A 27,151-nucleotide genomic window follows, 5' to 3' on the forward strand; every position below is an offset into this window, starting at 1 on the left:
ACTACAGAGGCTGGATTCAGCCCTCTGGGCTTCCATCTCTACTTTGCTCCAAGGATAACCTAGGGCAAATCATTCCACTCCTCTGCTCCTTAGTTTACTCTTCATCAGCACACAGAGACACACAGGCTCAGAACTATGGTAGAGGGTGTAGCTGAGCAATGATTGTAATGTCTGCTCCAGTGCAAAGTGAGATAAATAGATTGGCTGCTCTTTCTCAGATCTGCTGCTCCCACATTGCTCCAGTTACCGTGGTGTGGCAGTGAGGAAAGGTGTGCTGATGGGCAAAGAGCGTCTGTAGGACCCAGCTCAAATCCAAAGAGCCCATCCTATGGCTCCTTTTATATACATTTATTCAGTCCTTCCTTCTACGTGCATCCTCTCATTGATTATTAGCTTTGATTGGACATTTATCTCGTACTTTCTAGGGGAGCAAAAATGCAGGCTTTTACAGCACTGTGTGTTCGGGTCATGCTGGAGGTAGACATCTCCCATGAGATTGCTACATTTGATCTGTGTCTTCTTCTCCCCACGTGACTATTGCATCTCATGTACATTTTTGCTTGCTCCTTTGGTGGACTGTGGACATCCATCATATTAATCTCTAACCTGCCTTCTTATCCATGAGACTCAGCCTCTTCCTTAAATCACTTGCACAGCTACAAGACTTAGACACCTTATTGTTTCAGGGCTTTGTAATATGGCTCAATGCTGGAAAGTTATTAATCCATTATCTGCCCTTTGGGCAAGGATTGCCTGACTGTTTTCACTGCTGTTCACTGATGAGCAGAAGTAGCTTGGTATGAGTTTGATGTACCCATCATCTACGGTTGTCCTTGGTGACTGTGTCCCATCAAGGGGACCTATAAAGCCTTTGTTCCTCTAGATAACTTTCCACCAAGACTATGTCCCCTGCATCATGGACAAATGGCTTGAAAACCCCATGGAATCAAGGCATCAGTAGAGTTTTGCATTAAAATAGTGATAAATGAGAACGGCATGGAAAGCTTAGCAGCTGCACCACTATCTAGTCATGCATTGCTCTGGTCTGTACAAATGATGCCGAGTTAGATTCAAAATTTCCATGGAAGAGACTGGGGCCCAGCTAGAGTGGCCTTAAATCCTCTAAATGGGCAGAAAGCCTTTCTTAGATGAAAATGAGAAATCTCAACTGTATCTAAGACAGGACAGGGAAAAGCAAATCTGGGGTGACTGTAAAATGTCTTGTGCTCTTCTGGTTGGGCCAGCAGTCCTGATTAGTCCTTACAAGAACAACCCCCCGTACAGAGAAGGAGAGATTGCAGAAGTGGGTCTGTAGAGCAGCGAGGTGTAGAGTCAGTGCAACCTCGTTATCCCTGTGGTCCTCGTTTTCATCCACAGCCCAGGCACTCCTCTCACCTATAGGCACAGAGACTGTGCTGCTCTGAACACCTTCCACTCAATTATTTAAAATTCAGTTGCTATGGATCTACTCAAGGCGATCAGTTTAAAGAAAATGCAGATGGCCTCTGGTTTTGAGTTCCCGCTGCGCTTTGGTTAATTTGGTATGTAAAGGTATTAGGTTAATTAAATGCCATGTGTTTCATGGGGGCTGACTGCATTTGTGGATTAATAAGCACCCGGGTGTGTTCTGTGCTGAAAGTCTTCAAGCTGGCAGACGGTTATTTCACTAAGAAAGGAAGGTAATGGAGAGAAGTCACGGGGAAGTGAAGAGGTTTCCTGTTAATCCTGCAGTTGTTTTTCCAGAACGGGGGGTTGCAGTGTCCTTCAGGTCTCTGACCAAGTATCACCCCTTACTGGAGAGACTGGAAGAATTTAAGTGAAGAGAAGCAAAGTCATTCCGTTTGCTTTGAGACTCCTGCAGTGCCAGTTGTATGGAGTGAGCGTGCTAGCTGGCCAGTGGAGGACCATGGCTGGTGTGTGGAAATTTTTCTGCTAGAGGATCTTTACCAAGAGCCATACTGTAAATCAGGTCAGAGGGTGTCCTGCAAGCAGCAGGCATGGTCACGCTGGAGGTCTAAAGCAAACCGGCCACAGCTCTCTGGCATTCATGGTGGAATACACGTAGAAAGCAGAGAGAGGGACAAATACCACTGCAAGATTTTGGAGATGTTGAAGAGGAAGAAAGTCGTTTTCATGCAGCCATGCCCTGAGGTGGTGGAAGATCAGGAGAGAGACCAGGGCAAATGGACACTACTCCGCAATGTCAACCAGGCCCTGAAGCCCACGACCATTTTAGCGGTAAGATAGGGGGTCCCAAGCTCTGAGCATGGCTGGAAGCTTTCAGGCTACTTTGAAATTAGTCTCACTGTTTGATGAGATCCTCATACTGCTTGTGCCAGCTTCTCTCACCTTCCTCCTGAGTCTTTGCTCCCCCTCTAAGTGCTGTACCTCCCCTGTGGTGCAACCTTCTTGCTCTTTGCATTTGGAAACTCCTCCTAAAGATCCTCTTCATGAATTGCGTTGATGTGTGTGTGCACCCATCGTGATGTTTCCTCCTCTTGCACCGCTCTTTGGTTGTCACTGCCCATAGCTTGTGAGGTGCTGAGGGTCTGCCCCAGAGCGTTTGGAAGGACACCAGCACCCAGCGGCTGCTTTGAGGAGGAAGAGTTGGACCGTGTTGATACTGTAAAGTGGCTGGTGGTATTCTCACTTCTCCAGTACTCTGTCGTGTGTGTTGGAAAATAAACTGCATCAGTCCAGGCATGAGGCAGGTTATGCAACTTATAAGCCAGTCCACCCAAGCTGGTAAATGCATGAATCACCCCGACTTGCCCTGAAATCCCCAATATATCTGATGCTTTTGGGGCTGATCTGAAGGTGATTGCATCAGTGGAAGGAGTGTAATTGACTTCCATGGCTTTTATGTCAAACTCATTAAAGTCAGGGAAGGAAATAGGTCGGCATTTTTAATAAGTGATGTTATTTTTTAAGCCCCCAGACCTTTCTGAGCTTACCAGCTTAGCCCATCCCATAAGACTTGCTTTTTTCACCAGTATTAAGAACTGCACTTTAATGTGTTTAGAAAGAGCATTTTGAGGGAACGAGCACTCTGTGCATTAGGCAGGCAAAGCATAGGAGTTGTCTTAGTGGTAGTACAGTATCAATTTACCTTGGGGAGAGCAGACTGCCTTTTTATCTCAGCTGGGTGGTAACAGAACATATGAAGCAGGCAGCTTTTACAGCTATTCAAAATTAGAGATTTTTAAAAAAAACAGCATTACAATTCTTGTTTTCTTGATCAAGACCAATTTTTACACAGCTGCTGAGGTGTCAGAAGGGCTTTCTGCTGAGCAGGGACTGAGCAACCTGGCTCTTCTCTTGCTGACACCTTGATCAAGTTACCCACACTGTGCATGAATTTGCCTAGCTATGCAGTGAGAATAACAGTGCTGAACACTCTGAAATGCTTTTAGAGTCTTGGATCAAAGGAGCTAAGAAATAAATATTAATATAAGTGGACTTATAATGTATCTGTGCATGGCTTACTGCATTCATTAGTTGGGTTTTTTTCCTTTTTAACAGAGTTATGAGATGTGAGGGTAAGGTAGTTAATGAGAAAAAGATCTGAATATTGTATTTTTATGAGCTGGGTAAAAAAACTGACAACAGTGCTGTAGCACAACCCTCTGAGGAAAGAAAACCCAAACTAAGGGCTGGATCCTCAGCACCGTGTAAGCAGGATGACTTTGTTGATATCCTAGGTGAAACCTAGCAAGCAGCTGCCAAGGGTGGAGTCTACCACAAAATGGCTGGGGACTCCTCGTGTGTAGTGTTTCTCCATGTGTCAGTCCCCAGGTACAGCCATCCCTGTGGCACTCACAGGTTAGTATCTCTCAGAAGTCCTGGCGAGCAGTGACTCGGGTGGTGAATGTTTCACCATGTTTTATATTGCTAGATGTCTCCAGTTCCCACCACCCAGAGTGGAGCTGAAGGTTGTTCAGCAGCCCATTGGGTGAAACCAAATCTATAAATGCTCTGTCCACAGAAATAGTCAATAGTGGATGCTCAGGAAAGGGGTTATATCAGAGCACATGCAAAGTAATCCCTCCTTTTTTTCACTTTCCCTCCTCCCAGCAGTTTTTCAGGACTTCAAAAGGAAGATAATGCATTTGCATTGTGCTTAATAGCTACAAGTAGAGTTGGCCCCCAGGAATGTGGCATTAGGTGGGGCTACAAGTTCACAACATTAAACTCAGATGCATGAAAAAGTACATTTGCTTGCTTGGTGCAAACATGCCTGATAATAATTTAACTAGGTGACTCCCAATTTTAGCATCTCTTCACATTGAAAATAGGGGTAGGAAATAATTCTGCCTTGTTTCGTAGAGTGTGGGTCCTGGTTGGGAGTTTAGTTTTGGGTTATTTGGGAGTTTGCTTTTGTGTTGAGGAAAACAGCGTCTTTAAAAGCCTGTTTGCATTCGAGTAATTTAATATCCACAGAGCTGATGTGCAGATAGTCCCTGCCCAGCAGGACTGGCAAGAGGATCACCAGTGACATGGAGTGAGTGGACAGGGGTCAACTGTTTGCTGTGTCTTCCAAAACAAAAACAAAGAGGTCTCAAATGAAAGAGGTGACACATCTGAAACATGCAAAATGACACAGCTTGTCACGCTATTTGTAGCTAAACTCTTCCTTTGAGATTATGGATGCTAAAACTGCTCAGCTTCAGGAAGCAATTGGACATGCTCACAGTAGATAAAATCCACTGAGAAGTATTAAATGCAAACAGCCCACCTAGAAATCGCTGTGTCTGGGAGACCTCCTGAAGAATTATATATATCTCCCCCTCTGGTATGTTCTTAACCTTTCTTTAGTCATCCCCTTTTCACCAAAGTAGGGGAATGTATATTTGATAGTGGTTATCTGCAAGGAAGAAATGTGCCACAAGCCTCCAGACAAGGCTTTCCAGAGCTCAAAACAATCTCCTAAGCGTGACTTTCTAGGCTTGTACATTGCACAGACGTGTGTTTTTCTGCCTGTGTCACGGCTCTGTGACCTGCTTGCTGGATGCAGTCTGTGACTGACAACCACTCATGAGCTCATGAAATGGAGAAATAGTGCAGTGGGTGTATGCTGTGTGGAGCATGCCCTGCTGATATTACCTTGCAGAGGGTATCCTGAGCATCTGTGGAAAAGGGATGGTTTGCAAAGGAAGTCATTTGACTTGTACCAATGATCTGGGTACCAAACATCAGCAACTTGTATCCCAAGGGATGCTGAACCTTCTGCAGCCCTGAGTGTAACTGTCTTCTCTTTGGTTCCAGGGGGATTATGTGTGGATGGACCTCAAAACTGGACGGGAATTCGATGTCCCCATTGGAGCAGTGGTTAAACTGTGTGACTCTGGACAGATCCAGGTTGTGGATGATGAAGGCAATGTACGTACAAAGGGTTGTGATGACCCTTCTTCAGCTCTATGGCCTGGCTAGGCTGGGGTCATAGGGTCATGATGATTGACTTTGTCACAGACTTCTCATATGTCCTTGGGAATCAACTCTGCCATAGTTTTCTATTTGTAAAGTCAAGATAATACTGTGTCCCTACTTTTGTGGCTGTACTGCGAGTGAAAGGTTGCGAAGCTTCTTGAGTACAATGATAAACGAAGCCTCTAAAGTACTTTTAGATAATGCTTTGAGCAAACCCACCTTGACCTGCGGTTCCTCTGCTGTTATCCAGTCCTTCCTGACCTCCTACCAACACAGGATGTGCCCAAACACTTGTTCTCCTTCAATTTCCCACCTCTACTTCTGTGCAGTGGTGACTGGCTTAGAGTAACATCTATATCACAAGCAGAGGGTGATCTGAGGAGGTTCTCTGTCCTTTATCTTTTTTTTTTCCAGCCTGAGATAATTGTAAATGCTCTTATTCCCTTCAAGGGTGGTAGAAAGAGATTTGGTTCAGCAGGGTCCTTGTGTCCAATTTGTAGTGGCTTTTGAAGCCCTTTAGAAGTGATCAGTCTAAACAACACTGTGCCAATAAAAATTTTGCCACCCCTGTGCATCCCTCTCTGCTTTTCTAAATAATCTTTTCTCTGCTCAACAGTATTTTCTGGCAGAGGGTTAATCAGTGATGTGAAAATGTAGTTGTGTGAAGGGAAGAACAAATCTGCTATTTGTTAAAAACTCCCCTGATGTGCTGGATGTCCATGCTGCCCTGGATGATGCTTCTGCCAGGATGGCTCATGTCTCATGTCTCTTGCTGCTCCAGTAAACCAAAAGATGTTTTCTTCTGCTATGAATCTTTCAAATTAGTCACTGCCATGCCCCAGGAATAGAAGCTGTAGCCTGTGTGCTAATGCTCTGCCATGTATGTTCTTCCATCTGGTCCTTCTGTCTGGGTTGGGCTGTTTCTGGCTTTCATCCCAGTAGTATCTCATTTGGCTTATCTTTCTCTGCCCTTGCTCTCTTCCCAGGAGCACTGGATTTCCCCGCAGAATGCCAGCCACATCAAACCCATGCACCCCACCTCCATCCATGGAGTGGAGGACATGATCCGCCTGGGGGACCTGAACGAGGCGGGAATCCTCAGGAACCTGCTGATCCGCTATCGGGAGCACCTCATCTATGTGAGTGTCCTCTCCACCTCTTGCTCTGCACTGCACCCCCTACTCTCCTTAGCTCTGGGGAACCCACATGGGGGAAACCCTGATTGAACTGAGGATCTGGGTTTCTACCTTCACCCGGGTCCAAGTAGTGGAGGGCTTCTGCACTGTAGAGGACACGTTGCAGAGTTTATGGATGCCCCAGTGAAAGACCTCATGAGTGAGTTAGGTAATGAGCAAAGTCCGTGCCACCTCGCTGTGTAGCCCGTGTAGTTTTGGGGAAAGGCATTACCTTTCTGCACACACAATAACCAGTTCAACCCAGGCCATGTGCATGCTGTAGTAATCCTAAAGCAAAAGTCTTTGGCAACTGCATGCTGGATGTGGCCCTTCTGCCTTCCCCCTCTGAACCATTAACTCATTCAACCCAAGTGGCTGAAGACAACAATTGCTGGAGGTCGAGGGCGTGGAGGAAGGATGAGGAGCTGCATGCATGAAATAACTGGGAACAATGATGTGAGCAACTCCCAGAACAGCTCTAAAGTACCTTCCCCGTCTATGTTTATGACTTACTAGCTCTGGGTTGCCTGGCGTCCTGACAGCTGATCTCTGGGCACAGCAGTGTCCTTCCTTAGGTCAGCTCAGTCATGTCATGCCCAGTGGACCCAGTGCAGCCTTGCCAACCCCACCAGACATTCAGAAATTGAGGGTTTTACAGGGAGCCAGCCAGAACTGCATCTCTTTTCTGCAACAGAATCGTAAAGGCCACCTCCCCAGCAGGACAAGAGTCAGCATTTAAGTCTCTGTGCTGGCTTTATCAGTGTGCTATATGCTGTGTAGTCTGGTGCACATTCTTGGGGCAGAAGTGTGGAGCGTGTGTGTGTGTTTGCCACTAGCTAATGTACTCAAACAGCCTATGCAAATATGGAAAATGTGGTATTGGTCTCAAATCCTACAGTTTTCAGATATTCAGGTAAGTGCTTGCTGTGCCTTTGAAGGCCTTTTCAAAGCCACCTGGTAATTTAATTTTTAAAAGGCTCTAGAGACTACCAGATTTTCAGTCCAGAGGGAATTGCAGTACAGTCAGACTTCCCAGATAGCATAAGCTAACAGACTGTATCCCGGATTTTATCTATCAAGTCTTCTTGTTGTGCTTGATGTCCAGCACCTTTTGATAGGATGGTTTTGGATTAGAGCTGGGCAGTGATGGAGAACACACCACTCTGCTACATAGGCTGTTCATGTGGTTGACAGGTCCCTGATTCCAAAGCTTGGAGGAAAATAGAGACCCCCAACTTCATGTCTCACTCAGGCACCTTATTTGTTGTCCATGATGCCTAGGTCCCCTGTATTGTCAGTTTAGAGAAAAAGGCATGACCAGAAAATTATTCATGTTAGATGAACTGAGTTACTCCCTGGAGCTCTCTTCAGGGAGCCACAGCCATTTATAACAATAAACTAGCAAAAGTTAGCAGCCCAAATTCATACTTTCGGTGGTGTCTCCATGTGCACTAAGCACCCATGGCACTCACCAGAGTTATCAATAGAGCCAACAAAGCTAAGACTACCTTTCAGCTGTGCAAATAGAGGTTCCTGTCGGATGAGGTGATTGCTTTAGAGCTGGCTGGAGCTTGGAAGGAAAGTTCTGGTTGGAGGTCTACACTCTAAACTCCTCCAGCTCAGAGCACGTCCATCTTCAAGGTTAGATGTAGTACTCATGTGGATAACTAAATTCAAGCAACCTGAATGCCACCCAAGAAGTACAGATAGCAAATAATTTGTAGCTGATTGGCTTATTCAGGCAACACATATTTGTGCATTGAGCACTGCCCCTTTTTCTCCTACTTGTGGGCACCCTGCAGCAGTACCAAGTGGATTCCCGCAGCTCTCTGAGAAAGCTGGGATCATGTTGGATATTTTTTCAGCGGTGTCCATGTGTCTTTCCTGGGGTCCCCATGTCATCGGGCAAGCGCCTGTTGCCTCACTAAGTGAACAGAGGTCCTCAGATAAGATTTCATGTGTGCAATATCAGGTTGCCTGTGAATACATCCAGCTCCTTCACAAAAGATCTGCCTCTGAGCTCCCTCACCAAGCTATTCACAGGCATCCAGGGAGATTATGAACACAAACGAGCACTGGGCAGAGTGTTGTTTGGCAGCATCGTACTAACAAGGGCTAATGCAAAGGGCAGCTTCTAACCTGGAGGTGAGCGTGGGCGGTGATTTGGGCTGAAGTGACTCAGTAACCATGTGGTTTCTCCACGAGTTCTTCAGGTCTGATGGTGACAGTGCCATGTGTCCTACAGAGCTACTGCGTAAGGGATGGCCACATCCCACAACGGGATTTGCATCACAGAGGTTCCAGGTTACTGTGCCTTGATTGCTCCACACCACTAACGGCTTTGGAGTGCCAGCCCATGATCCTGGACACAACACAGCAATTAGTGCAATCTCAAAATTAGAATGACACTCTCAAAATTATATAGAGCGCATAGCTTGATAGAGGGGCATGTAAACCACCTCTGTCTACACATATGTTGTTGGATGCTCAGGAACCCAACTTTAGATCCCATCTTTTAAGAGTGGTGGCACTAGGAGGAGTAGATTTGTGTTGAATGTGGTAAATATTGATGGCAGTTTTGCAAAGCCAAGGTACCATTTGGATGCCACGTGGGTAGAGGATATCCAGTCCCCTAAGGTGTTTTTTTCTGGGGTATAATTTACTCTGTCTTAAAGATGGTGAAGCTCAGTGTGACTTTACCTTCACTGTTTAAAAGGATTTCTGAGCCTGTTGACTAAAGGGTGACTTCCAAATGGACTTCAGTCCCTCTTGTTTCCTCATCTCCTTAGCTTTGTGGAGGGTGTAATTCTGCTCTAATAAAATATAATTTTCCTTTTTCTCATCCCTCACGTTTTACTCATAAGACAAACTGCGGTGGGAGGGTAAGTATGACTTGGCGCTGTCATTTGCAATCACTATCATGCCTTCCACTGGATCACTTGTTTCTGTTCACCATTGTGGCATTCTCATTTATTTTGCACCACCATTGCTGCTGCTTCGCAAATGCACTGAAAGAATCATCCCCTTTGCCGCAGAGCTTGACCTTCACGGTGAAGTTGTGACACCTTCCCAGAGCTGGAAAGTCACCAATGTGTGAATGTGGTGAAAGCTGTAAGTGCTTCTCAGTAATGACCTCAACTTGAAGGAAAGAAATTTCTGCAGCAAAATAAGAAAAACTTCAACAAGGGCTTTTTGCCCGTGGCTTGGCTTGCATGCACTAAGAGAAACTATTCTGAATAACAAGAGCGTCTGGTGGGGAGTTTGCCCTCGTGAGTAAGGTTAAATCTCTTTATCTGGAGACGAAAGCAATGCTTGCTGCTGCACTCTAAGGGTTGCCAAAATGCAGTAATGTTTGGTAGAGCTCTGACCCCATAAAAATCCAGATGAAGTCAGCCATGGTGTTCTGGGTAGCGAGGGAAGCAGGCTCAGAAAGGATTTATTTGGGGCTAATTAAAATGTAGGTCATGCAGGCAGTAATGAATCTGCACTGAGATGTGGTTCCTGTGGTCAGCTACGGCAGAGCTCCTGCCTGTTGGTAAAGCTTTATTTTCCCAAGACAGGAGGGCTTTGCCTTCACCCAGCAATAGAAACCAGAAAGACAGTATTTCCTTGGAGGTGCCCTTTGGCCCCTCATCGGCGAAGTCGACAAAGTTTTGCATTCTGTCAGCTGTGAGAACTGGGCAAATTGTGTGTATTTATCAACTAGGAATGACCTACAAAAACAAGCAATAGTACAAGAGGTCGTGCTGACAGAGTATTTTGTAGATCACAAGGGAAGGGTCAGTAAGAGCATCCAGAAAGCATTCCTGCAACTAATGGTTAACTCCTTTAAAATTTTCACTAGCTGCATTCAGGGCAGGGCAGAGCAGTGTGACTGAAATGCAGAGATTTCAGAGACCTCTGCAGAGAGTCAGTCTTTTCAAAAAGAGGCTCAAGGAAGATTAGAATTGTCCCTAGAATTAACCTGGTAATAAATTATGAAGAGGAAAACAGTCTTCCAAGTATCCCACTGAGGACTGGAAGGACCCTTGGGGTTCATTGGGGACATAATCCCATTCAGAAATTGAGCTCACTCCTTCTCTGAGCACTAAGCTTACCTGCTCTGTCTCTGTGGAAGGCTGCTCTGGGACTTCTCTGCTCCTTTATTTCAATGCCTTCTTCTAACATCTAGTCTACACAATTTCACAGTCAATTTCTACCCTTTGGGTTTGTGACAACTTTGTTCTTGAGCTTAAAGAGCTTTTTTACTTTACTGGCATGTAATCCCCTATTACAGGAAAGACTATCGTATCCTTTCTCAGTTACCACTGTAAAGTCAAACCTCACCTGGGACCAAACAGAAAGTTGCTCTCTGGTGTTGGCCACCAGACTAGAAAGTGAGGAGTCCCTAAGGGCTTTCAGCATCCCTACTGTAGGACACAATTGCCACCTACTGGCTGCCTTTCAGGAAGCCTGAGCTGGTGGGAAGTGTTGCGTAGATGGTGGCAAACAAATTATCATCACTCCACTCAAACCCTTTCCATCATGATTGAGGGATACTGGGCTTGATGGGAGAAACTTGACCTGGGGCTTGTGTCTCCAAGTCTCCCTTTCCACTCCTCTCTCCAGCAGTCATAGTTATTTTGCCGCCTTCAGAAATGAGGAACAGCTCAGACTTGTTTTATTCCTCAGCCAGTTTGCAATATGCACAAAAAGAGGAGCACCCAGCAGAGCACGGAGAGGTTTTCTTCTCAGTTCACAAGCATCCTTGTCTGTGCCACTTTGCTGCTTTGTGCCAAAGGCTTATTGTTGGTTTTAGGCCACACAGATAAAAATCCATAAGGATTATTTTTATGTTGCAATGAGGGTTTTTTTCCTGAAAAGAATATATGCAGCAGTGGGGGCACTTTCACAGCTGGTCCCACTAGGAAAGAAAGGTGAGATTAATCTTGTAACTTTAGTTGCCAAAAGTTAACCTAGAGAAGGCAGCTTGGCTCCTTTGAAGTCATGGAGTGAAAGTAGACTTCATTTCATAACCCTTGGTTAGCCTGAGATGGAGCCCCGTTGACTCGCTTGCTCTAGACGCTAACTTTTAGACAGCTGAAGTAGGGGAAGGAGATCCTATTCTCTGCCTTGAGCTGGGGATGTGGCCAAACCTCCTAACCTCAGAGCTGCATCTGAGCAAGATGACAAAGGTCGTGAGTCCTTCGATGAGAGGCTTGAGAGAAATGGCTCCTGGAAGGGCAGAAATGAAAGAGCAAGACACTACAAAGGGGGTTGCTGCCCAAGGCCCAGGACAGCTTTGCTCATTTGAGTGGCACACAGAGCATGGGATGGACCAAAGGCCATTTCAAAAATTTCAGAAATAGCTGAGAAGGGGTACGTCAGGACATTATGGGCCATATCCATGTGCACAGGATGAGGTTTAAACTGCAGCATGGAGAGGTTTGGTTAGGCAGAAATGGCAGAGAAGAACATATTACAGAGGGAGGCTTAGCAGCTCTGTTGTGGATTTATAAAAACAGGTTAGACATCCGTCAGGAATGGCTTGGATCCAGCTGGTCCTGCTTTGAGATACAGCAATGGTCTTCAAGTTTCTTTCATCTCTAGTTTCTCATAATTTGTGCAATGCAATAGGTATGTATGGATATGTGCTGGCTCTGGTGATATTTTTTGCAAATATGAGCTTGACTTGAAACTCTGAATCTTAACTGAGGAGCATCCAAAATATGAATTAAGGCTTGAATCCGTGCTGTGCATGAGCAGGGCTGAGTATGAACTGATTTAGATAGTTTGGGACTTTTGTTCCAATTTTGCTCCAGGCTCCACCCTGCAAGCATCTTTGACTTGAACATCATCTTTCATCCAGCTTTTGAAAAGCCTTGATTTTTCTGGCCTCCACACTCCATCCAAGCTGCCAAAGCCTCTCAGCTACATCTCACTGTCCCCATAAACCTTCATGTGCTTCTCCTCCAGACATACACTGGTTCAATACTGGTGGCAGTAAACCCCTACCAGCTCCTACCCATCTACTCACCTGAGCAGATACGCCTGTACACCAACAAAAAGATTGGTGAGATGCCACCACACATCTTCGCAATTGCTGACAACTGCTACTTCAACATGCAGCGCAACAACAAGGACCAGTGTTGTATTATAAGGTGAGTTGGTGAATTTTCAAATGGGCCGTATCCTGAAAACAGATGCTGAGCACCTACGTCGTTGTTGATAGGCAACAGCTTATCAAACAGAGTCAGAAATCTGAATGACCTATTAGATCTTCTATCCACATATTCCCAGTGCATAGGTAGTCTCTGTTTGCAATCACTGTTCCTAGTAGAGATGCTTTATTGATCCTTTGGTATTTACCCTACAAACCAATAGATCTCATATTCATCTTTAACCTCCTCTTTCAAATTTAAACTCAGTACTCCTACAGACATCAAAGATGCAAAGATCTATACTTTCTGCACAAGGAAGGGCCAGGGACAAGCTTGATCTCTGGACCTGTCGTTGTTCACACTGCTGAACTGGTGTGTCCCTGCACGGCTCTGCTCTGGACTGGTCAACTTTGGGCACCAAGAAATGCCTGGTCACAGTTATGGGTATAGTTCACTCCAGTCTCTGTCCCAAACAGTGGTATGAATCAGATTTGGTTCCCTCAGCCCTCCAACACTAGCCTATCAAGTTTTGAACCCTCAGACAGTCTTTGTGCTTCCAGGTCACCACCTCTTTCCGAGGCATGCCTACCCTAAGTTTCATTGCACGAAAACATAACTCTGGAACATCCCATGCACAGTATTTCAGATACGTGGGACTGAAAAGGCCACGCAGTAATGATTTTTTTAGCCCCTGCAGGGCTAAAAAAGCATCATATGGGATACAGAGGAGAGTCAAGGCCAGGCGTGATGCAGTGTGCCGGTGGCCAGACAACCCTGAGAAGTGAGGCAATTTGGCCATGGGGTCAGGGCTGGTTAATGAACACCAAGAAGGTCCATTTCAATCACTTATATTGGCTACCCAAATGTATCAGACAGGCCACAGACTCACACCAAGGGATTTCTGCCCAGCCCTTCCTCTTGTACCATGCAAGATAACCGAAGTTATTTTTCAATGGAGAGAAAGCTTTGAGGAGTAACTCTTGCTTCCCGCCCCGTGATCTCCTCCTCTCCTACCTTCCCCTTGGTAGGACAAGCCTAGGGGACCTGTGAAAGTGTCTGTCACTAAAAGGCAGTATTTCACACTCTGCCTTCTAGTGCATTTTGGCAACTCAAGACTGGGGATGAAGATGCCCCATGGGACCAGCTAGCACCCGGACCACAGGCTCATGGTCTGGTGACCATACCTGGAAAATCACTGTCTGAAAATGCTTCATGACCTTCTTAGTGCTGATTGAATGATGGTATTTGCTGGAGAGACCCAAACTCAAGCAACAGCTTGAGCCAAATGGACTGTAAAGCAAATCTGCATCTTGGCTGGAAGCTGTCTGGTACTGTGTTTGTCCTACAACCAGTCCTTGGGATGCTGGAAACCCATCCTTAGTGGCCTCGTCCTACCTGTGCTAAAAGAAGAGGCACAGAGACAGCAGTCCCTTTGGAGACAGAGAGAGGGACATTGGCAGGGGTGCAGCAGGGCTTTCACTGACCTCGATTCCTGTTGTCTTTGCAGCGGTGAATCCGGAGCAGGGAAAACAGAAAGCACAAAACTGATCCTGCAGTTCCTGGCAGCGATCAGCGGTCAGCACTCCTGGATTGAGCAACAGGTCCTGGAGGCAAATCCCATTTTGGAAGGTGAGGCCTCAGATAATGGAGGCATTTTTTGCGGGAAAAAAAAAAAAATCAGGTTCAGGACACACAAAATATGGTCAAATGTAAGTCACTTTCGTTGCATTTTGAGTTTCAAAAAGTGACAAAATTAAAAATAATCAAAAGCAATGATGTAAACATTTGTTAAACAGAATATTCAGTTTCCTTCCGTCTGAATTTATTCTTCACAAGACTAATATTCTCTGATTTGGGCTTTCAAATTTTCCATTAATATTTTTGACAACTACTGCTGGAAGAGAAACATTTCAGCTGACCTGAAAATTTTTTTCAATTGTTTTATTCACTTAAAATTGAAAAATGTGTTTTTTCCACTTAAATCAGTACTTTTTTTCCCAAAATTTCAAAACAAAAACCTGAATTTTACCTAATTCTCTGTGTAGTCTGGGATTTAAAAATGCTGATCACCAAACAAAGCAAGCTCTTTTGAAAAATCTCACGACCTCTTCCAGGAATTATGACTGTATGCAGAGCACTGATATCCTGTAAATGCTGCATCCAGCTAAGTTTTTGTTTTATTTGACCATAGTCGCAAAAATCTTATTCCTATTCTTTGCTGGTTCAGCAGAACATGAGATTAATTTGACCAGAGCTTCACAGACTAAACACCTTGTGCTGGCAATACACAATCGCAAACGCCACCTTTTCCTTCCAAGATCAGTGAATGGCAGCAGAATGCAGAAAAAGAAATAAAGGCAGTTCAAGAAAGAATGAGCTAACAAGAATCGGCTCGTGGCCCTAATAGATTCATTGGCAAGCTGTTACAGTGATCAGCCCCACCGTTTTAATTGGGCGTCTGTAAATTAAATAGGTGATCTGACCCTCTGGCCCCAATGTGATGCCAGATGGACCTTTTACACTTATGCAGAAAAATAGCATTTTCCTTAAAGAATAACATTATTTTTACCTCCCATGCTACTCACAGAGAGCAGTGTTTTGCTTGGTAAATAGCCGCCTAGGAATCAACAGAAGTGTGAATATCCTAACCGCTTTCCATGCATAATGTTAGCAGAGCAGGCAAGAAAGTCACTGGCTGAGCTTTCCTTCTCTGTGCTCTGCTGGAGCTTCCTTCAGCCGTAGCATAAAGATGCAACGAGGCTCTCAGGGCACCGCAGGGCTGCCCGACCGCTGGCGATGTAAAGCATCGTGGTGCATGGCACGCACACGGGGTGTTTCTGAACGTGCACTTCATCACTGCTAGGATTGAGGGGAAGAGAGGCTCTGTATTTCAAATGCATCTCCATCACCCACCAGCAATCCTGGAGCAAAAATTCCAGGGTGTGCTGGCCAGGGTGCTCATGCCAGCGGCCCACACCCGCACAGAGGGTGGACATGGGTACCTTCTTCTGCACACAGCCTGTTTGCAGGGAGAAGTCTCCCTCTGGAGGTTGGCTTAGTCCATCTGTATTTCCCTAAAGGACGATCTCTTTCCTTTCCCTCTCAGTCACTAAATCACTCACCAGCAGCTCTGTCATTTCCCACCCAGCGTCACCTCGCATGCTGCAGCATCCTCCTGCTAGCCTTGCTCAACCCTCTGGTATTTCACCGGCTGCTGCCAAAATCCTGCTGCCCTAGCCTTTCTTCCTGGATAAGGTCACCCCTTTCCTATGTCTCCTTCTCCGTGCTCCCCTCTGTATTTCCAAGGACAGTCATCTGCGATATATCCTGTTTCCCCACACTGAGATGAAACTGAGCCAGCCAAAGTTAAGAGAAAGGCTTTGAGGCTGCTTTTTACCCTCTCAGCCTGGCTCTTTTAATTATTTATTTTGCCCGTGAGACCAGATCCATGATCCTCCCTAACCCACTGCAATTCTTCCCCGCAGCTTTCGGGAACGCAAAGACCATCCGTAATGACAACTCCAGCCGATTTGGGAAGTACATCGACATCCACTTCAACAAAAGGGGAGCCATCGAGGGGGCAAAGATTGAGCAGTACCTGCTGGAGAAGTCCCGGGTCTGCAGGCAGGTAAGGCGATACAAGGCGTGGGAGCTGGCACTCGGTCAGTTGACCTTTGCGGTGGGGTTCTCCTCGCAGAACCGACGCTTGCTTTTCTACTGCAGGCCCAGGACGAGAGGAATTACCACGTGTTTTACTGCATGCTGAGAGGAATGTCAATGGAGCAGAAGAAGAAGCTGGGTCTTGGGAAAGCCACGGACTACAACTACCTTGCGATGGTGAGAGCGCAGCGAAGCAGAAGTTTGGTGGGGGGATGTGGTTAGAGCTTCTTAGCAAGGGAGAGAGAAGTGAGAGGTGCTTCCTCCGCAGCCAAGAGCTGCTTTGCTGGTTGTGACCTTCCTGAGTCTTAGCCACAGGGTTTGTGGGACTTCTTTGTCCCACCACCGCAAGTCTCACAGTCTTAGTGCAAAATCTTAACCCCTGTGTATAAGACAGGTTATTTCCACTCTTCCTGTGGAGCGGGACATACACTTGGATGGTTTTGGTGCTTGGTGCCCAGGCCACTTGTTTGGAAATAACCAGGGTGTTTAGATACGACCCGATGCTCTTGCAGCAGTGATGGACGAAGAGCCATGCGTGGCTGGATGGCTTATTCTCAGCAGCATATGGTGCTGAGCTGTCTCTGCTCCACATGTCTGACAGAGCCAGCAACATCTAGCCTCACTCCTTGTATACCAGTGTTGCAATCCAGAGGAGCTGGTAGAAGCAGGTTAAGAATTAAGACTGGCCCATCATCAGGAAGGCTGGCACCCAGCTTTCTGGCTGGATCGGTGGGAGCCTCCAGCATGTTTCCTTCTCGCTCTGTATCCCCACCTCAGGTTGCTTTTTCTCCTCTGCCGATTGCAGACAGGCACAGGGTAGTTGGGGACAGCAGGGTAAATGCGGGTCACAAAGCTGAGCACCAAATCACAGTATACACCAAAAGGTAGAGCCAGATCCGCAGGTTCAGCATCATCTTTTGCTTATTCATCCCTTAAACAAAATGTCTGCTGATTTAGGGGGAAGCCCTGGATAGCTTAGGGTTACACCCAGATGCTCTCTGCTTTACCCCATGCACCGTGCAACCTCTTCGCCTCCCCAGGGTAACTGCACAACCTGCGATGGCAGAGATGATAGCAAGGAGTATGCCAATATCCGCTCTGCAATGAAGGTCCTAATGTTCACCGACACGGAGAACTGGGAGATCTCCAAGCTGCTGGCTGCCATCCTGCATATGGGGAACCTGCAGTACGAAGGTAAAAGGACAAAATACAGGGACGTGGGGAAGCGCACTTCTACTCTTTATTCTGCATGGTGAGAGGGAGCCAAGCTTAGGGATGGAGGGCTGTATCCAGACCACCGGCCGTGGTGCCATGCCAGGGACTCAGGTGCTTATTGTGGTGTGTAAGGACAAGAAAGGAGGAATAAGTCCACCTGCCCATGCTGCGGGGTTGCCAGACTCCAGTGTGCTCAGTGACATCCACCTTTTCTGAATGTAGGGAGGCTGAACATGGCCGCAGGCCATTCAGTAGACTCAGGTTTTGCAGGGAGAGACTAATGGAGTGTTTAACAAGCACCTGTGTGATTGGATATGCCTTTGTAAAGGTACCAAACCATCCTGCTGTCAGAAATGACAAGGTGATTTAAAAAGCTTCTTTGGAAGACAGAAGCCTAAAGCACTTACATGCTAGGAATATTTTTACCCCATTAGTCATTTAGGGCGGCTGGCAGAGCAGAGTACAGGTCCTTTGCAGCCAGCAGCACGACTCCAGCAGCTGCATGAACTTTTCTCTCCCTTCTGATGGCCACATTTTGCCTGGCCATCACACGGAGGCAGTGGCAAAAGACCCTTTCCTTCACCCCCATCCACCTTCTGCAGAGCCACGTCCCTCACTGACAGCTTTCCCTCTCCCTTTCTTCCCCCAGCTCGGACCTATGACAACCTGGATGCCTGCGAGGTTGTTCAGTCAGCGTCGCTAATCACTGCGGCATCGTTGCTGGAGGTCAGTGGCTCTGCAGTGCTGCTGTCCCCCTTCTGCCTTCTTCCCATATTCCCCGTGTTGTGGCAAAGCTTCATCTGAGCCGGGCTCTCCTTGCACCACCAGCTCTAGGAGGCTGGAGATGCCTGGGTGAGCCATCATTTGCCCTGCACTAGCAGCGTGAAGATGGATGTGTCCATCTGAGCTGGGTATCTGGGCTCCTCTTCACGTCAGCGGAGACAAACAGACACTTTGGTGGCACGTCATCCTAAAAAGGACATCCAGAATAGTTCAGTCCCTAAAATAGAGTGTTTCCCTCATTGATGTAAAGAGAGTTCATTACAGCAGCTGAGACAGAGACGTCACTTACACTGGGTGTTTCTGAAGCGAGGTGAGATGACCCTCACCCAAACCATCCATGCAGTGGCTGGAGCGTTCCTCAGTGACCTCCCCAGCAGGTAACAGGGCTCCCTCAGGGACACCCTCTTATCTCCATAGGTACCGTTAGACCCAGACCATGATCCACAGCTGTCTGCAGGCTGTTTTCATGTACTTTAGGAGGTGGACATTTCCCTGGCTTGATCTCAGAAGTATGAAAAGGGATCAAGGGGATGCAAAGCTACATTCATGCTGGTAGGATACAGCTTTGCAGGCTTTGGTTTTTCATCTTCTCTCCCCACACCTCCTTAGCATCTCACACTAAGTCACAAGAACACTTTCCATAGCAAAACAGCGTATTAAAGTGTTAATTATTCTCTCTGAAAATGCCTGTGACATCATTTGAGATATTTGCCCTGTACAGCTAAGAAAAGTCACTTACCTGCAGTCACGGGGGGCTGCACTGTTCCTCTCTGGCCACGCACGTTCAGGCTGGTAGCCCAGGCCATTGGAAGGAGACCTTGTGTTATAAAGTCAGCAGCTGTGTTTGGTGGTGTCCTTGCCAGGTTGACCCTCAGGATGTGATGAACTGCCTTACCAGCCGGACTATAATCACCAGGGGTGAGACTGTCTCAACCCCTCTCAGCATGGAACAAGCGCTGGACGTGAGGGATGCTTTTGTAAAGGTAAGTCTTAGGGCATTCTCTTCTGCTCCTGTTGATAAGCTGAAGAAATCTGCCGCTTTTGAGACTAGAGCATCCACTGCACAGGAAAAGCGTCTTGCTTTGTGCCTCTGTGAGCTCAGATGAGCAGATGGCCTTGAAACTATGTTATCAGTAGGATGCACAAAGAATTGAGATAGAAGGAGTCTAGATAGCCTGGTCTTCAGTGGATTTGCAGTCTGGACTTGAGACTGTCTGTACCCAAAGGTGACCTACGGAAAGAGCCGGCATTCTGAAATGACTTCACCTCAACTTCAGGAAAACATCCCAGCTTGAGCCCCAGGGTTAGATCCTCAGCTGCTATAAATCAGAGCAGCTCCATCAACACCTGTAACACCCACACCTGAATTTCAGGATTTGGGCATGTCTGCAGCAGTAAATAAAGCTGAATGTCACAGGAATAAGGATAGAGCAGTTCAGCAGCCATCAGAGGACTTAGAGAGAGCATCACCTGAGGCTTTGGGGTGATGAAGGTTCATGAGGTGGGCGTACATCACTGGTTTACAGAAAGCCCATAGATCCAAAATTTAGGACTATCCAATTTTGGTATTTTGCTTTCAGTTGTCTTTTATCTAGGCTTTCAGGTCTGTTTTCCTTGATCTATATAACAGCTCTTGAAGCTTTAAACCATGCCAAGAGTCTGGCATAAATGTTGGTGAGCGTGTCCTCTGGGACTGTCCAGTTGCTGGCCATGCTATAGGAAAGCCTGTGCCATCACAAGTGGAGTGGTGCCACTGACTAGCAGGGCAAACTGCTAACCTGTCTCACTGACTTCCATCTTTGGGATATTTCAGGGAATTTACGGGCGGCTTTTTGTGTGGATCGTGGAGAAGATCAATGCTGCAATTTACAGACCTCCTTCCCAGGAACTCAAAAGTGTCAGGAGATCCATCGGCCTCCTTGACATCTTTGGCTTTGAGAACTTCACTGTGAACAGGTATGGAGCCTGCAAAAGGAGAACCAGGTCTTAACGCTCCTTCACCACCCCAAGCTCAAGGTCTTGCCGTCCTTTCACCTCTCCTGAGATGAACAGGACTGGGCTGGGCCAAGCCTTCTTCTGTATGAGAGATTATCAGAGCTAACCACTTTTGTTGCAGCAGACAATGTATTTCCTAAACTGATTGGTTTAGGCTACTCATGTATAATGGCTATAACATTGATTGTTTGGGGGGAGAAAAACTGGTTATCTGAACTGACAAGGAAATTCTTAGCCAACAGCAACCTTACTGAGTGGTTGATGTGGTCTAAGAGTATTGATTCAAGCATGGAGAGAGATGGAGAAAGATAGACTATGGTGGATCTAAAGTGGCCTTTCCTTGACCTTCCCTCCACAGTTTTGAGCAGCTTTGCATTAACTTTGCAAATGAAAACTTGCAGCAGTTCTTTGTGCGCCACGTCTTCAAGCTCGAGCAGGAGGAGTACAACCTGGAGAACATCAATTGGCAGCACATCGAGTTCACTGATAACCAGGATGCCTTGGACATGATTGCCATCAAGCCCATGAACATCATCTCCCTCATTGACGAGGAGAGCAAGTTCCCCAAGGTGTGTTTTGGGCTCAGCCCTACTGCCAGCGACTCTTCTGGTTTTACCCCCTTTGCATTTGCATGCTGGCATCCTATGAGGGGTCTGATCAGCCCCAAACACACATTCGTTGGTGGGTTGACTATTCATAGTTCTTATTGCTCTGTCTCATTTTCTTCCATGAGTACACAACCATGCTTTAAAGAAGTTAGTATTTCTGATGGAAGAATATGCCTGCAAGAGGCTCAAGAATAGCCTTTGACAAAGTTTAAGAGAAAATGATGTTAAATATACTCCATTTGAAGCACAATCTTGAATGTAGCACAACATACCAGTGATATTTAATCCATTTCTTAAATTTCTGCACTTGAGGTATCCCCTCCAACATATCTCTTCTCAAAATAAATACACATTGTCACCTGAGACAAAAAAGAAATGCGCTATTGATTGGAAAATTATCTTGGCAGGACAAACCCTGGTTAAATGTCAGATTTTTTCCTGCACGCACAGGGTACAGATGCCACCATGTTACACAAGCTGAACTCCCAGCACAAGCTTAACACCAACTATATTCCTCCGAAGAATAACTATGAAACCCAGTTTGGCATTAACCACTTTGCTGGAATTGTTTACTACGAAACAAAAGGTATGGGGCAGCTCCTGGGGCACTGCAAGTGTGAGGGGATGCTTGGGGGAACGTGAGGTGCTGCTGAGTTGGAGCAGAGCAAGAGGGTAGCCCACAGTAGTGTCAGTATACTCCTTTTCTGGCTGCAATGGCTTGGCCCTTCAGTGGTGCCCATGAGCTGCAGTTTGGTGCTGTTGCGTTCGTGCATGCCCATGACAGACTTGCAGTGGTTTGCATCACATGTATCTTTGATCCCGTCTCAAGATGCGATTCTTCTTCCTTCTCTTGGTCCCCCTTTCTCTGCCCAGTCATTACCCTCATTACCTCCCCAAGACCAGCCAGTAGTCCAGCAACCCAGCTTGCAGGGCACATCCTGGCCATGTTGCATTGTGTCATCTATCTATGTGTTGTCCCATTATTCCTCCAGGTTTCTTGGAGAAAAACAGGGACACGCTGCACGGAGATATCATTCAGCTGGTGCATTCCTCAAAAAACAAATTCATCAAGCAGATCTTCCAAGCAGATGTGGCAATGGTAATGCAGGCGAGAGAAGACCTTTATTCATGGGGGGGGGGGTGTGTGTTCCTGGAAGGGGCAGAAGATTTGCAAAAAGTCATGTTGCTCTGATGGTGTTTGGGGTGTTTCAAACCTGTTAGTGTGAGCCAACCATTAGGAAGTGTTAATGCACGGTCATGGGTACATCCACACTTGCACCCCCAGTTCACTGCATTCAGTTTGTCAAATATTATTTTGTGCTGTGATTGCTCCTCTCCTAATTGTGTAGGAATGGGAACAATAAGGTTTTTGATTGTAGAAATCGGAGAGAGAAAGAGCTAGCCCTTTCAACTGACTAGTCCAGATCTGTGTATAATAGAGTGAGAAGTGAAAATCTAATACTTGTAGACCAGAGCAGAATGAATGGACAATCTGGCTGGCCCTTAAGCACCACAGCAGGACTGGGAAGGACCAGCCAACAGTCATGTTTTACTGTTATGACAGCAGAGAGAGGGGACACCAGGTATGAAAGCTGAAGTTTAAAGCTCCCCTTTTCACATCCCAGTCCTTCAGGAGGGTATGTGCTTACTCCATGCTCAGTGCAGGAGAAGACCATGTGTGCTGAAGCTCTGGAGAAAGGCACAGTTATTGCTTTAACTCCTCCCACCTCATTTGAGCATTTATTACTAGGATACCAGCTTAAATGCTGAGATTAGTGACTATTTCACCATTAATAACACAAATATATGATGTTTTCTTGAGTAAGTCAAACATCTACATCTCCCTACTAAGATATCATCAGCCCTGCTCCCAAAATTAAAGTAGAAACTGTTTTAAAATATCAGCCTTGCAGAACCTGATAGTCTACACAGATAGGTTGCTATGGCCAAATCCCCCAGTCTCCCTAGGCAAAGCCATGGGACTGCAGAGGGTGTGGGGAAAAATTTTTCCAAGGCAACCAAGTTTTTTTGAAGTTGGGGTCCTGTTTCCAAATGCCAGCCAATGTCACTGATGGTCCAAGGGACTTAGGTACTTTCAGGAGTGCTGAACAGATAGAATTGCTGAATTCCTTTGCCTGTTAAGGGAAATAAATGTTTAAATTCCCAAGAAATTTCTTTAAATAGGCTACAGACATGTTTCCAAGCTTTGTTCTTTAGCCACTCGGTTTTGCTCCTGCTGAAAGGAATAATCAATATCCTTTTGACTTCATTAGGAACAAGATAATGTTTATCGGCCCCAATTAAGCTACCAATTGGCATGACACTCCTGGTGGGTTCAGAGCTATCCCCAGATGTGGAAACTCCTGCTGAACTAGGCACTAACTCTCTTAGCATTAGTACTGCCATTTACTTTGCTTTTTATTGCTTGTTCCTCACTGCTTTTTATTTTCAGTGCAAGCTTTGTGGTTCACCTTGGAAATGATTTCTTGCTTGTTTGAGCAGAGCAGAGATGCACTCTGGGGAATCGATGAGATGGAGCTCTCAGGTTTACACAGCCATGCAGACTTCTTCACAGGGATACCTACCAGGCATCTTTAAAAGATGCTGGAAGTATATGACAGCAAAAAATGAGATTTTCACCTGGGCATTGTCTAGGACCTGAGAACTGAGACCTTTTAAAGCATCAGAGCACTTTTTTTGAAATAAACCTTTTCTTTTATGGTTCCATTAAACACCTTCAGAATCTGTCCTGAGTGGTGGTCCCTGTGCTTTGATACTTTAATGATCTCTGCTTTTCTCTTTTGAATGAGAGACTTGTAACCTGCCTGGCATGGAACTGGAAGAGGAGCAACCATTGTGTACCAGCTCCCCTAATCATGCACAATGTTAGTGTGAACGGGGAGACCACAAATCCCCTAAACATCGTACAAAAAAATCTGCTCAGACAAGCAGGATCCATCATGGGGCTGAGATGATTCTGCCATTGCTTTCCACCAAAATTCAATAACCTTTGCAGCCCCTTTCTTAAAATATATTCCCCAAAAGAAGGAGTAGGTGAGCATGGGTCATAGGTGTTGACTACATGCAGCAAAGAGCTGGGGCAAAGGCTCTTCTTGGATGTGTGTGCACCTTCCCCAAGCATCAGTGAGGCAATCCATGGAGAAACCTTCCAGAGACACTTGGGCCAGGTCAATCAAATCTAACATCTTCCCTTAAAAACAGACAAGTGGCTGCTCTGCTAAGGGCTAAATCAAATAATGAAGCATTTTGGTCAACAGCTTCCAACCTTTGGTCCTCAGGAGCTTATCGATGCATTTGTAGGATTTTGTGAGTCAGCGAAAAGCAAATCCATGTCTGCTTTACATTCAGTCTTTCAAATGGGATCCTTATATGCCAGAAACTTAAGAAAGCCGCAAATTAGAGGAGTTTGAAAACTAGTCAAGAGTGTATATTTGAATATCGTAGTAACTGTTTGGTCCCTGAAAGACCTAATATTTGTGCACAACAAAACCTGTGTGGTGAACTGGGTATTGCTGGAGCGCATGGGGCTGTGCAGCCTGATTTGTGCGTGCCTGTCATGGAGGAGGTCTATCTGCATGTGTTGGCGGAATCAGAATGTTTCTTTGAGTGGTGCCAGGTGAAATGATGGATTCAGTGGGAATTATACACTGTTCCTCTGAGGAATTAGCCAGCACAGTCTGACAGCACTGCTTGCTTGAGTAACAGGTAGAAGAAGCAGTGGGGGTGGAAATCGCTGAAGGGAAAGAGAAACAAATAGCAGATTTGGGGGCTTTCCCCTTGGCAAAAATTTCAATTCCATAGCAACTATCTGATGAGTTGGATTAAAATGAGGGAGGAAGGGAGGGATTTCTTTTGAAGTTTTGTGAAAATTTACTTTTCACTTGCATCTTCCCATCCGCAGTCTATTGAGAGCACTGATCGCAGGAGAGCAACGGTCTGTGAGGGAGAGGAGTGGAGATGGCTGAAACTGGGTGGATAATGAGTGAGGTTAGAAGATGCAGAAGAGTTGTTTCCAACAGGCAAGAGCTGCACGGTGGCAGTTCCCTCAGCTTCAGGGATGTGAACGTGGAGGTGAAGGGGAAAAGCCAGGAGGGGGATAGACAAAAATCTAAGAATTAATGCATTTTATTCAGAGATATTTTAACAGCTGGACTTCCAAGACTAACAATGTCAGGCTCCCATTTTGGTTATTCCTTCTTTTCACTATTTGCTCTTCTCTGTCTCTGTTTTGTGTTTTTTTTTCACCTATGCTTCATGTAGTTTCTCTGTGGCTATGCATCCAGCACATTTGGCCAGTCGCCCACACCCACACCAAAGGTAAATTGAATACATGAGTTCCTCTGTTGTATATTCATCGCTCCTTGGCAAGGATTGTGCTTTGCTCTTGTTGGTTTATTCCTCCTCCTGCACTATCTATAGAGGATCCATTTCAAGTGACCAATGTGACGGAGAGCATTTTTATGGCTTGTTGAATAGATACAGGTGTGCGACTGTGTCATTTATTTCTAGGATTCAACTCGGAAGAGTTTTTTAATGATGAGAATTTGGTTTGGATAAAATCAGAACCAGCCCGAGCCAAAGTTTTGAGGATTTTTTCTGATACTTGAATAACTTCAATTAACTTCAGATGGATCATTTGTGGGATTTGGCTGTTGTTTATCATGGTGCCAACGTTGGCTTTGGTGGAACATTATTCCTCTGTGCAACTGCAAATCTGCCCTTGTTTTGCCCTTTTTGGGGCAAGAAGCTGACAGTTCATGTGTGAAGAGAGACTCCTGGATTGCATTTCTGAGTTGCTTGGAAATGCCATCATTCTCAGAGCAGGGTTAATTCTTGCTCAGGGGAGAGCTCAAATCCAAGCCTTCAAAGGCACAGTTAATATTGAATTTTGCCATGATCATTGAAACAGGCTTTTGGCACCTTTTTTAGGTCTTTTCTGTTGCATCTCATCTCCTGACTGGTTCTGATAGCTTTCCAAACTTTTCTTGCTAGATATTTGGCCATAGGGTAGTATACTGTGTGGTAAAGATTTTGTGATGTTAGCTTTGCGACTCTGCTTACATTTCCATGACAATCTTTCAATAGCCAGAGGATTATGTTGGAGATGATAGACCTGACTTTCAACATTCAGATCCTTGCATGGGGCTGGATTTCAACCCTTCTTACCTCTGCAGTGTCTCGAATGTTTGGACTTGGAATTCCAATGAGGGGGATGTGACCCAAAATGACCCAAAGTCATTCATTCCAGAGCTGGACTCCTTCCCCCCCGTATCATGATTGCAAACCGTTTGGATTGCAAGGTGTCATTGGGCGCTGCTCTAGCATTGTACCGATGCCACATACCGAAAAAAAATAATCCTTACTGAGTTAGGGTATGGTAAGATTAAGTCCAGGAGAGAATTGTTGTGCAAAATCTGTCAGAAATGCCCAGGCCACCCTTTTTCTCTGAAGACAACAACAGGAGATACAGGGAAATGGGAGACATAACACTGATGATTTTTTTTAATTTTTCTGTTGTCATAGTTCTTATAATATAGCTTCATGTTTTGTAGGTTTTCTAATGAATAATAGTTATTGTATTTGTTAGGCAATGAGGCAAGGGTGGAAGAGCCAAACCAAAAAAAGATTTTCCAAATATATCAACATCAGTAAGTTTTATAAAATGGGGGTTTAGTTCAAAATAGTAATACTCAGCACCGTTACGTAGCCCATGTCAACTTTGCATCTGATGGTACTTTCCAGACTGCACAGCCTTTAGGAGAGAGACTGTCTCTTCACTATATGCCACTGCAGAACCTGCTGTGAGGGGGCCTCAACTTCTTTGAGTGGCCACCCGAGGCCACCCCAGTGACATTTCGTATAACAAAATAACAAACATCATTTTTCTCAGACTTCAGAAAAAAGGCTGATAAACAGCATGTCATGTTTAGTGACCTTCTCATCCTAAAGAGATGGGGGGATGGTCCTTTGTCCAGAACCTTTCCCCAAAGTATTGATGGTGGTACATGCTTCTCTCTCCTTCCCTAACTCGCCTTAAGTAATTCATCTTTCTGCATTTCCACTGAAGCAGGTCACCATCTCCCCAGCAGACCTAGTGCTGAGCACTGTGATCCTGGTGCACCAGGCA

At 45.8% G+C, this 27,151-nt stretch overlaps 1 protein-coding gene across 4 annotated transcripts in view; it reads left to right on the top strand.

The window, feature by feature from the left end:
• Positions 1–27,151, top strand: part of MYO7A (myosin VIIA) — a 103,355-nt gene that overhangs the window by 33,756 nt on the left and 42,448 nt on the right. For 2 of the 4 annotated variants that reach the window (XM_052812669.1, XM_052812670.1), the window contains exons 3-17: positions 5,266–5,379; positions 6,414–6,566; positions 9,467–9,484; positions 12,558–12,742; positions 14,250–14,371; positions 16,228–16,370; positions 16,466–16,579; positions 17,443–17,596; positions 18,267–18,343; positions 19,264–19,383; positions 20,214–20,356; positions 20,754–20,964; positions 21,454–21,589; positions 21,996–22,102; positions 25,285–25,341. In XM_052812669.1, the coding sequence (XP_052668629.1) occupies positions 5,266–5,379; positions 6,414–6,566; positions 9,467–9,484; positions 12,558–12,742; positions 14,250–14,371; positions 16,228–16,370; positions 16,466–16,579; positions 17,443–17,596; positions 18,267–18,343; positions 19,264–19,383; positions 20,214–20,356; positions 20,754–20,964; positions 21,454–21,589; positions 21,996–22,102; positions 25,285–25,341 (1,854 nt within the window). The remainder of the gene's footprint in view (positions 1–5,265; positions 5,380–6,413; positions 6,567–9,466; positions 9,485–12,557; positions 12,743–14,249; positions 14,372–16,227; positions 16,371–16,465; positions 16,580–17,442; positions 17,597–18,266; positions 18,344–19,263; positions 19,384–20,213; positions 20,357–20,753; positions 20,965–21,453; positions 21,590–21,995; positions 22,103–25,284; positions 25,342–27,151) is intronic. The other 2 variants (XM_052812671.1, XM_052812672.1) reach the window with 2 other exon arrangements.

The sequence above is a fragment of the Harpia harpyja genome, chromosome 17, assembly GCF_026419915.1.
Source record: "Harpia harpyja isolate bHarHar1 chromosome 17, bHarHar1 primary haplotype, whole genome shotgun sequence".
NCBI classification, from domain to species: Eukaryota; Metazoa; Chordata; class Aves; order Accipitriformes; family Accipitridae; genus Harpia; species Harpia harpyja.